The sequence below is a fragment of the Podarcis tiliguerta genome, assembly GCF_965153285.1.
Source record: "Podarcis tiliguerta genome assembly, chromosome: 7".
Lineage (NCBI taxonomy): Eukaryota > Metazoa > Chordata > Lepidosauria > Squamata > Lacertidae > Podarcis > Podarcis tiliguerta.
Genome location: NC_139540.1, coordinates 88,052,579 through 88,067,646, shown reverse-complemented (window position 1 = coordinate 88,067,646; position 15,068 = coordinate 88,052,579). Strand labels below are relative to the sequence as shown.

Here is a 15,068-nt window from a genome sequence, read left to right as displayed (position 1 = left end):
GGTCGCCCAACCACTGCCACAGGGTCCTTTCTCTTGGCAGATCAAGATGAGCAGGTGACAGCAAAGGTTGCAAGGTTTTTAGCTGGGGCAATCAGAATAGGATCCACTATTTGACTATTGATTCAAAACCCTAAAATGTATTTCATATGATTGACCTTTTATTTCTATTCTTTGTATATTGTATTGTTGTTTTATTGCTATGGCCAATAGCTGATGCAAATAAAGATTCATTCATTCATACCCCAGAAGCTTTTGCTCCTTACAGCCTTCTAAAACAGGTTGCTAGAAGCAAGCAGCCAAGTGGGGGCCCTTTCTTGATTGATTCTGTCCTTGTACAGTACCGAGCGAGAAGGCATTTTAAGACTGGTTAGGGTAAGGCAGAGGGAGCCAATGTGATACCTTCGAGACATTATTGGACTCCAGTTTCCACATCTTCCCCAGCCAGCATACTCAATGCCCAGGGAAGACGTGAGCTATGGTCCAACAATATCTGGAGGGCCCCACACTGGGGTATGGCAAGGGGATAATGACCTCTGTGACACTGAGGTATTCCTCCAAAAGAAACCTTCTCCCTGCAAATAATGGGCTTTGGCAAGACAAGGTGCAGCCTGTTCGTCTTCTGCTGCCAACCACAGATACCGGGCCCTTTGCCCATTCCCCAAACCACATGAGAGCCACTGTCCCATGGGGCTTCCATGGGGCTGGGATAATGCTCAAGTGACCCAAACACATAGACATGAACGGACGCCATAGTGACTTTATGCTATGCCATGTTTAAAACTGCTTTTAATACTTCCTTCATATTCAAATGTGATTTGCTCAGTGGCCCAGGAGGTCTCGGGTGAGAAACACTGGACCAGAGGTTATGAGCACAAAGTGCTGTTTTGTAGCCATGCCATGTATACTGAAGCAGAAAGAAAGAGGGTGCAACTCCACAAAGGGCTGATGCAGGAATATATACTGATGCTTCAAAAGTAATTACTATGCACCTCTATGGAAAACTGGAGACTACAGGATAAATCTCTACAAGAAAATGTGATACTTAATTTTCTTATTTTAAAAAATCCTACGAGACTGTATTTGAGCACTTGGAAGGAGAGGGAGAGAGCGAGTGAGGAACAAGGCAAGACAGATAGAAAGAGAGAAACCGCTAGTAGTGGCTCTTTCAAGATTTTCGTCAGCTCAAAGGTTCACTTCTGGTTCCTGCCCTGAGACCACACACAGACTAGAAACATCCCTGATCCACATATCCAGACTTGCACATGAACTTACGGTAAGTATGCACAGTCCGAGCACAGAGAGATTTATTCTGCTGGGCTGCGTGATAAATTGCTAATGGGCCAAGGCACAGATTTATATAGCATAGCAAACAAGTACAGTGGTACCTCTGGTTACATATTTAATTTGTTCCGGAGGTCCATTCTTAACCCGAAACTGTTCTTAACCTGAAGCACCACTTTAGCTAATGGGGCCTCCCGCTGCTGCCACGTGATTTCTGTTCTCATCCTGAAGCAAAGTTCTTAACCCGAGGTACTACTTCCAGGTTAGCGGAGTCTGTAACCTGAAGTGTTTGTAACCTAAAGCATCTGTAACCCGAGGTACCACTGTATATGTATTTGTGGCTGCAGAGGTGAACAATGGGAACCTGTCTCATTTTACCTAAGTCTGGCACTAACACCTTCCAAGCTTACCTCTTCAGGGTTAATTTCTCTTTTTTTGCTGCAACTCCCAGCCCCCCCCCCCCGACCATTAGCCATGCTGGCTGGGGCTGATAATGGGAGCCACAGTCCAACAACAACTGGAGGGTAAGGTGTTGGCTACAGAGGTAGTTTTAGCTCAACAACTTTGGGTCTATCCAAGAGTGTAAATGACACACCACTGTGTCTCCAGTTACTATGGGCAAGGACACTGTGGTTCTCCTAAACAAAAAACATACCCATATACGAGGGTCAGGGAACATTCCTATATGATACAATGGATGAACATTCTTGAGCTCTGTCTGCAATTAACAGCAGCCAAGTTGAAAGAAATCCACATAATTACAACCTTGCTGCTAAAAAGACTTCTGCTACAGACACACTTTCCCAGCTAAACACTTGCTTGCAGCACACTGTTGTTAGTTATAAATAAAAATGAATGGAGGGAGAAGTTTTGTACACTACAGTGGTACCTCGGGTTACATATGCTTCAAGTTACAGACTCCGCTAACCCAGAAATAGTACCTCGGGTTAAGAACTTTGCTTCAGGATGAGAACAGAAATCGTGCTCTGGCGGCACGGCAGCAGCAGGAGGCCCCATTAGCGAAAGTGGTGCTTCAGGTTAAGAACGGACCTCTGGAACAAATTAAGTATGTGACCAGAGGTACCACTGTATTAGTGTTTTTAAAATCTTCAGAACTCAAAAGACATACAAAAGATCATCAGTTGCATCTGAGTAATTTCTGCCTCTTAGCTTCTTCCTGGCTCCTACGGCATCCCTTGGCCCGGTTTCACTTGCTTCCTTTGCTTCCCATACTATTTAATATTTCGAGGAAAACATGCAATATGCAGATTCAAGGCTCTCCACTATAAGTCCTGCCTCCATTAGTGCTGCCAGGTAGGAGGGTAAATATCTGCAACATTACACTGTCTGAAAGTGAAGAACTCTGCAGGGTAAAATCAGGTTTAAAACTACTAAGCTGTAAATTATATATGACATTGTAATTTTAAAGCCCTGTTTTATGTATGCACACAAAGTGTGATGCATCTACAGTTATGTACTCATCATTTTTATGAATGTTATTTTATGAGTCATTTAGTGTGCATTTTGAACAGCTGGTTTTAAATTGTTGTGTTTTTATCATTTCATAAGCTATGTTGAAGGAGGGGGGTTGTATATCCTATGAAGAAGAATTTAAATGGGAAATAAATAAGTAACATAACATAAGGTACCATGTGGTTGCTTTGAATGAAGCACTTCAAAATTGTAAAAATATAAAAGCTGCAGCACACAGATAAACATGTAAAATTTGAAATAATATGTGATCCACATCTACCTGTCACAAGCAATGCCATGAAATTCCTATGGGGATTTTGAGATGGATAATGAAATCAAGGAGACTGCAGTAATGGAAGACTTCAATTACTCCAATATAGGCTGGGTACATATGTGTTCTAGTCACAACACAGAGATTTTTTTATTTTTAAGATATCCTAAATGATTGTACCCAGAACTTTTGGTGATGGAACTGGCCAAGTAGGTGCACATGTGTCAGGGTGGAGCACACAATCCTGGACTCAAGTGATGTCCGGAACCTGGTGTGAGATTTAAGCGTTGTTGTACCAACCGGGAACAGTGACTATGCGCTATCAATGCAACATGTATGAAAGTGGACATTTGCTGGGAAGGTCAAACATGGTCACAAATGATTTGAAAAGAGGAACTTTGTAAAAAGGACATTGAAAGGCAAAAACAAGGGAGTGAAGTTTCTCCAAAAAGCTTGGGGGTTGTTTAAAACCATGGTGATAGAAGCTCCATTAACATGTATTCCACAACAGATCAGAAAAGGTACACTGGGGCCAAGAAGATTAACAAGCAGAGTCAGACTGGTTAATGAGCAGTCCCTCCCATCAAACACCTCCACCACCTCTCCTGCCCCCCCCCCCAAAAAAATATCCGAAGCAGGGGATTTCCCAGTGCTGTTAACAAAGCATTTACCTGTGGCCAAATAGATGATGTGAAAAAGCATGTCCTTGCCTTGAACCACATCCACCACCACGTGGGAAAAACGGCTGTTGTCTTCCATGAAGTAAGGAAAGGGTGAGATGGGCTGGATCACTTCATGCATCAAAATAAATTTCTGGGCATCTTGGAGATTCCTCTCTGTCAGATTCAAATATGCACCCTGGTCCATGGTGCCACACTGAAAAGGCATAGGTTTTCTACTATTGTCATAATAAAAGATTTAGCGAATGAAGACAAACCCTTCATATCCCTAGATAAGAGAATCCCCAAGCTAGTTCTTACATAAATTTGTGCAGTAATGACTGGTCATTGAGCTACACAATGTACTTCAAAGAAAAATGTTTTTTCCATACTGGCAAGTCATTCATACTTCCTCTGCAAATATATGACAAAATAAATATAGCAAATAATACAATTAAGGGCAATGAAAGAAAAAAGGCAGGAGGAGGTTTTTTTGGTGGCCATACACATGTATCCCAAATATATGGGAAGAGAATGTAGGTTTTGAGAGATGCCTCCTCCTGCAGCTGCAGCAGCAACTCTTCAAGGGCCCTCTTCTCTGCCATGGGGCCTCGCCTGAGACAAAAGCCAGGGTGGAACAGGAAATTCCTTGCCAAGCTCCATCTTGCCAGACCGAAGAGCGCTGGCCGGAGGCAGACCGTCTTGCTGTGCTCTCTCAGGCTGATTAGGAAGAGGGTGACCTACATGTCCTCAAATTCCAAAGGATCTAAAATCATGCTCAGGTTGAGGGTAGATTTGTCCACATGTTTCTACCCCACCTTTCCCCTGCCTGTACAAAGTTGCCTCCTTCCTTTCCACACAAGAGGCACGCAGAGGAGGATAACAAGCAGAAATAATTGTTTTTCCCCTCCTGTTGAGCAACCTCAAGGTTTCCCTGCCTTCATGTTGCCTCTGGCACTTGTACTTAACAGCCAATTAGTCAGTGATGACTCTGATGGCTCAGATAGGACATCTTCCTTTTTATTTTTCAAAACTGTTACTGGTGAGTTAGTTTAAAGTTATTTTTTTAAGAATAAAATGCTGCATGTGGTTACATTTAAGCAATCTTTTCTTTTTTAAAAAAACCAACAACCTACTTTAAAGAACAAAATCAAGTTGTGACGTTGGTCTGAGGAGGGGTGGGGTTCATGATGTCATAAGGCAGCAGCCAACACACAGTTTGTCTGAAACAAGACAACTGTTTCATAAAATAAAGTCTTTAAGCTCTCTTTGGCTTTTAATACTCAATCATTTTGTTCTTTAAATGAGGACTGGGTGTCTTGTTCGACATCTGAAGGGGAGAAATTATCCAGTTCTGTATCCACTTGTGACTTCACTTGTGTTTGGACAGAATAATTTTGTCTCCATAGAGATGAAGTTGGGGAGAACTTGCTAAAGCCTCCATAATAAAAATGGGTATTCTGCATTTGCACACTGCCTACTCAGATTCAATGATATTTTTCTAAGGACATTCAAAGAGTACCATGTCCTTTCAAAGTTTTTCTTGCATTCCTGAGTGGGGGCTGGGAGACACTTGCAGAGAAAGAGTTGCACTACTGGTCTCATCAAGCCTCATTCTATTGCTCTTAACCTTCCTTAGAGGCTTCTCCAAAGCAGGAATTTCCAAGATTACCTCATGATTTTAGGTGACTTTTGATGGCAATTCTAACCCCAGGTCTTACCAACTTTGGCCACTGTTTTACCAATCCAAGACTTCCCAACCGGACACCCAGTGTATATAAGAAGCAGATCCTGAAAGGGCCACGGGGAGGCAAACTAAGGCCCGCGGGCCAGATCCGGCGCAATTGCCTTCTCAATGTGGCCCACAGATGGTCCAGGAATCAGCGTGTTTTTACATGAGTACAATGTGTACTTTTATTTAAAATGCATCTCTGGGTTATTTGAGAGGCATTGGAATTCGTTCATTCCCCCCCCCCCAACAATATAGTCCAACCCCCCACAAGGTCTGAGGGACAGTGGGCCGGCCCCCTGCTGAAAAAGTCTGCTGACCCTGTGCTAGGCAATGCTTTTTTCAGGGGGCACTCAAGTGTACACAGTCCTGGCACCTCTTTTTTGTTGTCAAAAAGTGTGGCACTTAGTGTAGCAACTTCATGGTGAGTGAAGTTTTTCTAGAAAAAAGCACTGCTGATAGAGCTATGCCACAACTTGACCCATTTAAACCTTTGGGGTCAAAAATAGTGCTTTTGGTGAGACAGAGCTTTTTTCTTCAGTTGTGAGCATGTTCACCCCTTCCCAACCCATTAACTATAATTGTTTCTCTGATTTTCTGTTACTTTGGATTGATTTTTTATTTAAACATGTTTTCTTCCTGAGGACTGTTTTGAGGCTCTTAAATATACATATATTGTTTTATTGGCTTCAAAGCTTAGCTCTAAAGAGAACTACACAACATTGCAACTTTTCAAACAGATTCTATTGAATATTAATGGATTTGGTTCCTGACCTCAACTCAGGATAGGTATGAGAAACAAGAACATGGCAAGTACACTGATGGAGAACAGTGGCTCCTCTTTTTAGGGCCATTTGTATGCACCCACACGGATGTCAATGTGTGACACATGTCACTCAAAATACCCAAATGAAGCTGTTTTTTAGCAGCATGTTATCATTAGAGGTGTACATCAATGCATGGTAAGGACAAAGATCACAACTGCAGTTGGACAGAAATATTTCCCTGTAGTCATAATGAGTACAGGGCTATCTCCACTCTTGCAAAACAAATAATCCCGTTTTAAATATCGTTTTTATAAATTTATTCCCCCTTATTTTTGATCTCTGGAGTACACTATAGTTCAGAGTTATGCACATTTCCAATTTAATGAAAAGATTTACTTGCAGGGTATTAAGGGTAATTAATATAACTAATGAATAAACTGAAGTGATGCAAACCAGTAGTTTTTGCTGCTCTAATCTTGCTCCCCTGATCACATACTCCATAATGCCCAAGTTGAAACATGGCAAAATCACCAGCCCTCGGGGTGGTCACCTGCCATGTGTGATGTGCTGCTTTGGATGTGCTTCCTTCTTAGTGCAGAAATGCCCTCAGTGATCTCTGAGGATGGGACATTCTGGAGCTTGCTTGTATCAGGTGATAACATATCATTCATCCAACCAATATAGAGGCACGGAAGGTAATTACAAGACCTCAGAGGATGCTGCTTGGAAGGCCATTTGCTTAGAGCCTCACAGAATATTCATCCATTTATCACTGTACACCAACACACACTCTCAAGTCACATTAGTGGGAATGATGGCTCGATTTGCTCATGTTTTATTCAGTCCATAGCCACATTGCCCATGACAATGGTCTGCTTTATTCCCTGGTCTAGATTAATGTCACCCATTACCAAGTGGCTGCTTAGGAAGATTTCTGCCCATTGGCTCAAAGTGAGGTTGGGCACACCACCTTCTGGTGAACCCTCACAGGGGCATTTCCTATAGCAGTTTAGAGAGAGCTTCTTCCTAATCATCCCATCATGACAAGGAAACTGGAAGTATGCTGGGCAACATACTGGAAGTATGGTGGAAGTATGCTGGGCAACAATCCGCCCATCATCTCAGCTACTTTTAAAAATGCAATAGCAGTTTAAAGACAATTCATATGATTCAGTACCTCCCCCCTGCCCCCACCCATTTCCCTCCAAGTACCTGAAAGTTGGGGTTAGGGTTGGGGTAAGGCAGCCAAGCAGAGCGGGAGTTCTCTTGGAACTTAAATGGCCCACTGAAGACCTGAGTTATTGCAGTCATGTTGAATACACAAACGGCTGAAACTGCTATGCTGTTCCTTAAAAAAGAAGAAGAAACACACACAAGCAACACCACACACAAGCAAAAGATGAAGTACTTCAAGCAGACTGAAATACAACTCTTTCCCTTCATAGCTATAAAAGGGCAGTGCTGGCATGTTAACAAAGAGGTGGGAAACCCAAGGTCCTCCTGGTGCTGCTGGACTGCAGCTCCTGATCAACAGCTGGCTGGCAGATGCTGATGTGAGATGGAGTCCAACGATATCTGAAGGGCCACAGGCCACCCCTGTGCTAATAGCTACATTATGTAATTCATCTGTGAAAGAAAGAGGCAAGAATGGTGTGGTTTGCTCATTGTCAATTTAGGGGTTGGCAGGGAGAAAAGGCATGCTTGCAGGTGCAACATCTTACTTCATTTGTTTGTCCAAACCCCTCAAAATTCTGGATCTAAGGAAGGCTGAAAGCTCTCTCTACTTATCCAGGATTTTTTAAAACAACTATCACCCACTAGCATAAACTGAAATAATGAAATCTGCCACTCTGAAGCTAATAAAAAACTGTCTAGGTGGTGTGTTGTTCGATAAGAGATTGAGTGTTTGGGGGGGTGAGGCTCGTTTAATTTCATTTTACACAGGTTGTACAATAAAGGTGTTGTCATTATTATTATTATTATTATTATTATTATTATTATTATTAGCTTCCATTTAGTTCCAGCGTCACTGCAGAACAGCATCTCTATGCTTCTTGACTGAGTAGCATGTGTGTATATTTGTCAGGGAAGAGTTAGAAGTTTCCAGTTTCTCAGAGGGAGAAAGCATTCCCCAAGGGGGGAGGAGAGCAGTGAATCTAATAGAAGGGAGCAAGAGGAACAACAGGGAGGGACCGGCTGTTCCCAGGAAAGGCAAGGGTTCAGTTCTAGCTCAGATTCGGAGGAGGGGAGATACAGGCCAGCTCTAGCCAGGAGGGTAGAAAAAAGAGCAGGAAAGTGAAGGGAAGGGCGCCTTCGCCATTTTGAGGGTGGCTGGTCATGGAGAAGCAGAGCTCAGAAGGTATCTGAAAGAAGGGACTCTGAGGAAGAAGAGTTAAGAACTGTTTATAAGATTATTTTGTTAATACACAATAAAAAGTTATAAAAGTACAAGAAGCGTTTGTGTGGTGATCTGAAGAGGACAACGACCAGGCCTGACAATATTAAAACGCACTAAACATTTGTTTAAGATCATCATTGCCCTGGGTCGGCTAATTACCCAAAGGTTCTGCCCTCCAGGGAAAGAGATGGCAGAATGCAGAGCTCCTAAGCAGGAGCGCTTTCAGTTGAGTGGCTCAGACACAGGAGCAAATTACAAGCTGGTGCTGTCAGAAAAGCACAAGGAAAACTAGCTCAGCAGAACAGCAGATTGAATTGGAAGTTTTAAGAATATTGATAAAAGGTTTAGCTGAAGCAAGATCTTCAGTGCTGAGTGGAAGCAGATATGGAAGTACTTCAACTAAATAATTCATGGGGTAAAACACCAGCTTTATATTTCTTTCTAAGAAAAGATGTAGACAGGAGTTGGTAGACTTTTACACAAAGTATTCTGTTTAAGTGAAACTGTTAGAGTGATCCTACTCCCTAAAAAAAGTATTCCACTACCAACACTGGGGCTACCACAACTACCAGAAAGAAGTTGATTTATATAAATTGCATTGGCTTCCAATTCAATTCAACATGTTGTTCATTGCCTTTAAAGCCCCTCCCCCAACCCCCAACTTAGGACCAAACTTATTTAAAGGACTGCCTTCTCCTGCATGACCTTGCCTGGACACTCAGATCTTGGAGGACGGTCCTGTTATTACAGAAAAGGTCCTGTGCTGCATTCTCAGCAGGTGAAGCTCAGCTGGTGGGAACAGAGGACGAGATCTTCTCCTTTGCAGGCTCTGGAACTTTGCTCCCTGCCTTGAGAGGCCCTCATGGGTCCTCCCTGATGACATCTGAACAGTATTGCTCTTTAGGGCCTTTGGCCTATTATCAACTGCTCTCCCACACTACGTGATGGATGCTGCGCTGTGGTGACCATAGGTGTTTCCTTGCCTGCTTGTTTTTATGCTTCTTTTGTTTTTAAAAAAGGATCTCATGATTGTTTTTAATGGACTTGTTAGTAGCACTGAAGATTCTTGATGAAGCCGAAAGCACAGGAGACAAATATTTCAATTAATAAATAACTGCTCCCTTAGACATGTAATCACAGACTCATAGAATTGCAGAGTTGGAAGGGACCCCTGCGGTCATCTAGTCCAACCCTGCAATGAGGGGATCTCAACTAGATCATGCATAATAGGTGGCCATCCAATCTCTGCTTAAAACTCCTTTAAAGGAAGGAAGTTTCCATTTAGTTGTGTTAAACTAAAAACTCCATCAACAAAAGTTTTCTGGTTTGAGAAGTTGGCCTGCCCTCAGGTCCTGCACTTCTATAAGCAATGGATGGATGTATTTCCGTCAACACTCCCTATTCCGTTCCTCCAAGAGCCCTTCTCTCAGAATTTTTTCAATATCAATTCTATTTCCCAGGAGGAGCAGGCAGCACAACTCTTTTCTCTAATTCATTCTGAATATTCTAGAAATAAAAAATTTCATAAACTACATACATATTAGTGGTAAAGATCCCGTAGATTAAGTCCAGTTCTGGCAGGAAGAACGTACTCTGCAATTCATTGTAGTAAAATGGGATTTCTCCAGGGCGGGAGCAGTTCAAGCGAGCTTTCATGAAGGTGGTCCAGGTGTCCTCCAGCAGGAACCTGCCTCCAATGTCATTCTTGCAAACTCGAGCAGCTCGGGAAAAGACTATCTTGCCACAGTCATACTCCACTGCGTTCTCTCGGAAGAAGAAATAGACGAAGTTCCCAATGTCATAAGAAGACACAAAATTTGGTTCTGAAATGCATTGATAGACAAAATATCAGAAAACAACTATTTTCAAAAGGAGAAACAAATGTTACACTGGACTGCTGTTTAAAAGCCACATCTACTTGTGATTGTGACAGTACCTATCTGTACATTTAAATTGTTGATGCTTTATTTATTATTTTATCCCTGTTTAGGGAAGCTTTTAATGTTCAATGCATTATTGTATTTTAATATTTTGTTGGAAGCCACCCAGAGTGGTTGGGGAAGCCCAGCCAGATAGGCGGGGTATAAATAAATTATTGTTATTGCTGTTGTTGCTGTTGCTGTTGTTGTTGTTGTTCTATCCTGCCCTTCCTCCTAAAGAAGCCTAGGGCATGACTTGAGAATATTCCAGCCAGGTGGTGCTTACTCCTCCACGCTCAGCTGCCTTACAGACACCTGCTCATTTAACTGGTTCCATCCATTCACTCTTCAGGTCCTTCCTTTGGAAAGGTCTTCCGCTGAGTCTTTTAGTCCTCATCCCCAATTGTAATCAAGCTGAAGCACAGCTGACGCATTTGTACACATTCGTCCCTTGCCATCTTTGTCTCTCTCACCATGTTGTATTCCTCCATTTCCAGTTCCTTGGGGATCAAAGCCTGTCTTTTGTGCTTTTGCTCACTCATCTCTGTAAATTGCCATGTGCATTAAAATAATAGCAATGAATTTAATGATGCAGTCCAAAGACTGAGAAGGAGTCCATGTACCAAGGATCTTTATAGCTGACAGTGCAGGAGACTGAACCCATGACCTTCTGCTCACAAAGCAAGCCCTCTGCGACTGAGCTGTGGACGTTCCCTGCCTCTTCTTACACTCTCTCACCTCCTCTCTATGTTTTCCTCTCCTTTTCCTCCCCACTCACCCCCTCCTTCCATGCTGAACTGCCAACTTTAAACCATCGGTGGTTGAAGACTTTCCCAGAGTCCGGAGAAACAGGCAAGAACCTTTTCAAAAGCACCAAGAAAGGACTTGTGCTCCTTCAGAACAATATTTACTCACGTAAACAACCAGTTGTCTCTGCACTCACCATTAAGCCACTTAGAGTTGTACTGTGCAGTCCGGAGAGGAGGAAACACCCCCAAGCTGCGATAAATTGCAGGATCCCTTCCTGGGAAGTCCATGACTGTTGCTGCATATAGCTCACCAGTGCTTGCAAGCAGAGCGGTGGAGTTGTGCTGGGGGCTGTAGGGACAGCGAGCCATGCCGCTGATCTGATCATGCGTCTCTTCCAGGTTATTTAGCTGCAGCGGAGGGAATTAAAACCATATTACTGAGCAGGAAACCATAAATCAATCTACAACATTACGTGCCACAAGAGAGCGTGCATCCTCTCACACAGAGCAACAACCACTTTCTAGCTCTGTGGTGAGTATCTGAAAACAGAAGGCGGCACTCCCACTTGCACACTTTGCAATCGAAAGATATCTAATAGAATATCACTAGCATTAACTCTAATTGCATTGCCTGGTCTCCCTGTTCGTGATACCACCTGTGCATCAAATTCAAACAGTAAGAATGCAAAGAAAGGAGTTGCCCCATTACCTGGAGTACACTAATCTCAGCAGCATTGTGGGACTAGCCTGTTTCCGGAGTTAACCCAGCAGAGAGATGATGGGATGTGGTTCTCTTTTGCTAGAATTCTTTTGCTTTCATTACCAGCCTCAAGCCTTCAGGATACAAGCAGCTTATAAATGAATACATAAATGAGCACAAAAATAAATAATTTCTAGCAGAAAATAAAACCAGGGGCAGAGTGATAGATGTAGAGTGGTGTAGGAGGCTCTGCCATCAAACATGCATCCAGAATCTATGTTCTGCTATGTTATTTTTCTTCCCAAGTTCTAGACATTGCTCAAAGCGAGAGGCACAGTAGTGTAGGAAGCCCCCAAAGGACTTTTTTTAAAGCTCCAAAAAAGTTACATGTTGCATTTAATATGGGATTTCTAGTGGATCCAGGGACTAGCAAATCATCACAGGTACTGAAGGTATGAGAGGAGATGCTATACTGGGCAATCCTTAGAGTACTTATTTTTCTACTCTTGCTTCATGCCTGTCAATTTTCTGACTTCTGCAACATATTCAGACAAAATATGACTATGTATGCACTTTTCAACCTGATACCTAAAAACATTTGCCTTGTTAACTGCCAGTCCTGTACAGACATTCTGGATACTTACAACATGGTTGTTGGATCAACTAACTGCTCTTACTTAATATCCTCACAGGTATATAGAAAGAACCGCACACAATTCTGCTCCTTGTCTCTGAGCGGGTATAATTCTGCAAGGCATACGTCATCATGACCAAAAGGTTTATATTGTGCTTCTAGATAGCATAAAGACTCCATTTGGTTGCAAGCCAAAATGACTTAATTGTGATAGAAGCCAATTATAAATGCAGGAACTTCAAAAAGGGGAAATCTTAATTTAAATTGGCCTTATTTCTCGATTATTATTTTAAAATAATCTAAATTTGCTTAATTTAAATTAACTAATTCTGACAACAATCAAACTCAGGGTCCTTCTCACCATCCCAACAGAACAAGATTTCAGTCCCTTTCCCTTTACATAACTTACATAAAGACTCCTCCCCACGACTCATGAAACTCAGTGCTGGCTTGCAGGCTGAGGCTTAAGTGGGGCTGTAACCAACTGCACGACCAGGGAAGGGGTTGATAATAATAAAAATGAAATTGCATGAATAGTATTCAGGTTAGCCCCAATATTAAAGCAAGCTCTCCCACAGATTTCATCTAATTTCAACCTATGAATTGCCATGAACAGCATCAGCTAAGCAACCTCCAGATATTTCCTCCAGCTGGCAGCAATAATCATGACTGCTTACCTACTTTATTTGTTTCTATTTATTATATTTTATTCTATTTCTATAGAAGCAATGCCTCCCTTTTTATGGATGCACATGTTGCAGCTGCAGCAAAGCGGCGTTTTTCCACCTCTGGCGTGCTAAGCAGCTGGTCCCTTACCTTTCCTGCCCCGACCTGGCCACAGTGATCCATGTGATGGTCACCTCCAGGCTTGATTATTGTAACTTGCTCTACGTGGGGCTGCCCTTGAAGCTGACCCAGAAACTCCAGCGGGTGCAGAACGCTGCGGCGAGGCTCCTTATGGGGCTCTCGCCGCGGGATCACATTCATTCAGTGTTTTACCAGCTGCACTGGCTCCTGGTAGAGTACAGGGTCGGGTTTAAAGTGCTGGTTTTAACCTTTAAAGCCCTATACGGCCTAGGACCCTCATACTTACGGGACCGCCTCTCCTGGTATGTCCCACAGAGGACCCTATACGGTCCACAAAGAATAACATCTTGGAGGTCCCGGGTCTCAAGGAGGTTAGTCCAGGGCCAGAGCCTTTTCAGCTGTGGCCCCAGCCTGGTGGAATGCTCTGTCACAAGAGACATCTTTCCGCAGGGCCTGCAAGACGGAGCTGTTCCGCCCTTTGGTCTGGGCCCAGTCTGACCCCCTTCTTTCTATGGGACCCTATATGTAAGTGGCTTCCTTGGCTCTTTCTATCAGCCCATATGGGACCAGCACGGGTGGCTGGGCCTGGTGAACTTTTAATTTTATTTTGATTTTAAATGTGATTTCAAATTGTATTTTAACTAATCATTTGATTTTGTGTTTTTAATGTATTAATATATTTGGTGTTAGCCACCATGAGCCCGGTCTTGGCCGGGGAGGGCTGGGTATTATTATTAATAATAATAATAATAATAATAATAATAGTAATATTTCAAATTAACTTTTGTATTGCGACCATGCACTCCTCCTATCTTGGAAACTGTAGTTTGGTACACGCGCTGAAAATCTTCTCTTAACTTGCCAACAGGACCAGAGCCTAGCATGTAAAGAACTGCAAAAAGGGCCTCAGGTGGATCTCCCCGGAAAGGGCCTTCTCCCAGGCAGCCATAGCACCCTTCCAGCCCACACAATCCCAGTATCCAGGGCTCCCTGAGAAGAAGGAATGAGTTCTGATACAGTTTAATTCTGTAGTGTGGATTTGTCCATATTCTTACCGTCCGATTAGTGCAAATGGGCGTAAACGCATTAGTTCCACATGCAAAGAGTCTGTCCCCACCAATGAGAAGGACACGGATATAATTCTGGCACTCTTCCTAACATCAAAAAAGAAAGAGAAAACAGGATCATCAATATCCCATAAGCAGCGTATGCTAAGCAAAACCTGACCTGCTCTTCAGTATCCTATGGTATGAAACTATGTATGGAAAAAAACAGATAAACTATACCTGAAGGTGTGTGCAGATTATATTTACAATCAATTCCTAATTACAAGAAACCCATTGATCCTTTTGCGAAGCTCTGCTGCATCACTTTCTCTATGCTTTGTTGTAGCAGTTGACTCAACTGTGGCAAGGGCCACTAAAAAACTTAATGCAAGTAATTCAGGCTCTTTTTTCCTCCAACCTCCAACAAACAATGCAGTACTCCATTCTTTGCTGTATTGCACATTGAATTTTCTAATACTAAAATGTCACAATGGTCCTCTCTAATTCTACGATTCCTTTCTTTACATGCGCTCACATTTTGCACCCTGTAACTCTTCCAGGCATTTTGGATTTGGTATAACTCTTTGGGGCCATACGATCTCAGGTTCATAAAGGAAGCCGTATGAAGCCCACCC

General features: G+C 42.8%; 1 protein-coding gene across 5 annotated transcripts in view; it reads right to left on the bottom strand.

Annotated features, from left to right (window-relative positions):
* The window catches only part of SEMA5A (semaphorin 5A), a 142,052-nt gene that overhangs the window by 42,819 nt on the left and 84,165 nt on the right, over positions 1-15,068 (bottom strand). For all 5 annotated transcript variants that reach the window (XM_083448595.1, XM_083448599.1, XM_083448598.1 and 2 more), the window contains exons 6-10: positions 14,443-14,541; positions 11,441-11,654; positions 10,116-10,401; positions 7,393-7,528; positions 3,697-3,901 (exon numbers count right to left, since the gene is read on the bottom strand). In XM_083448595.1, coding sequence (XP_083304721.1) covers positions 3,697-3,901; positions 7,393-7,528; positions 10,116-10,401; positions 11,441-11,654; positions 14,443-14,541 — 940 coding nt within the window. The remainder of the gene's footprint in view (positions 1-3,696; positions 3,902-7,392; positions 7,529-10,115; positions 10,402-11,440; positions 11,655-14,442; positions 14,542-15,068) is intronic.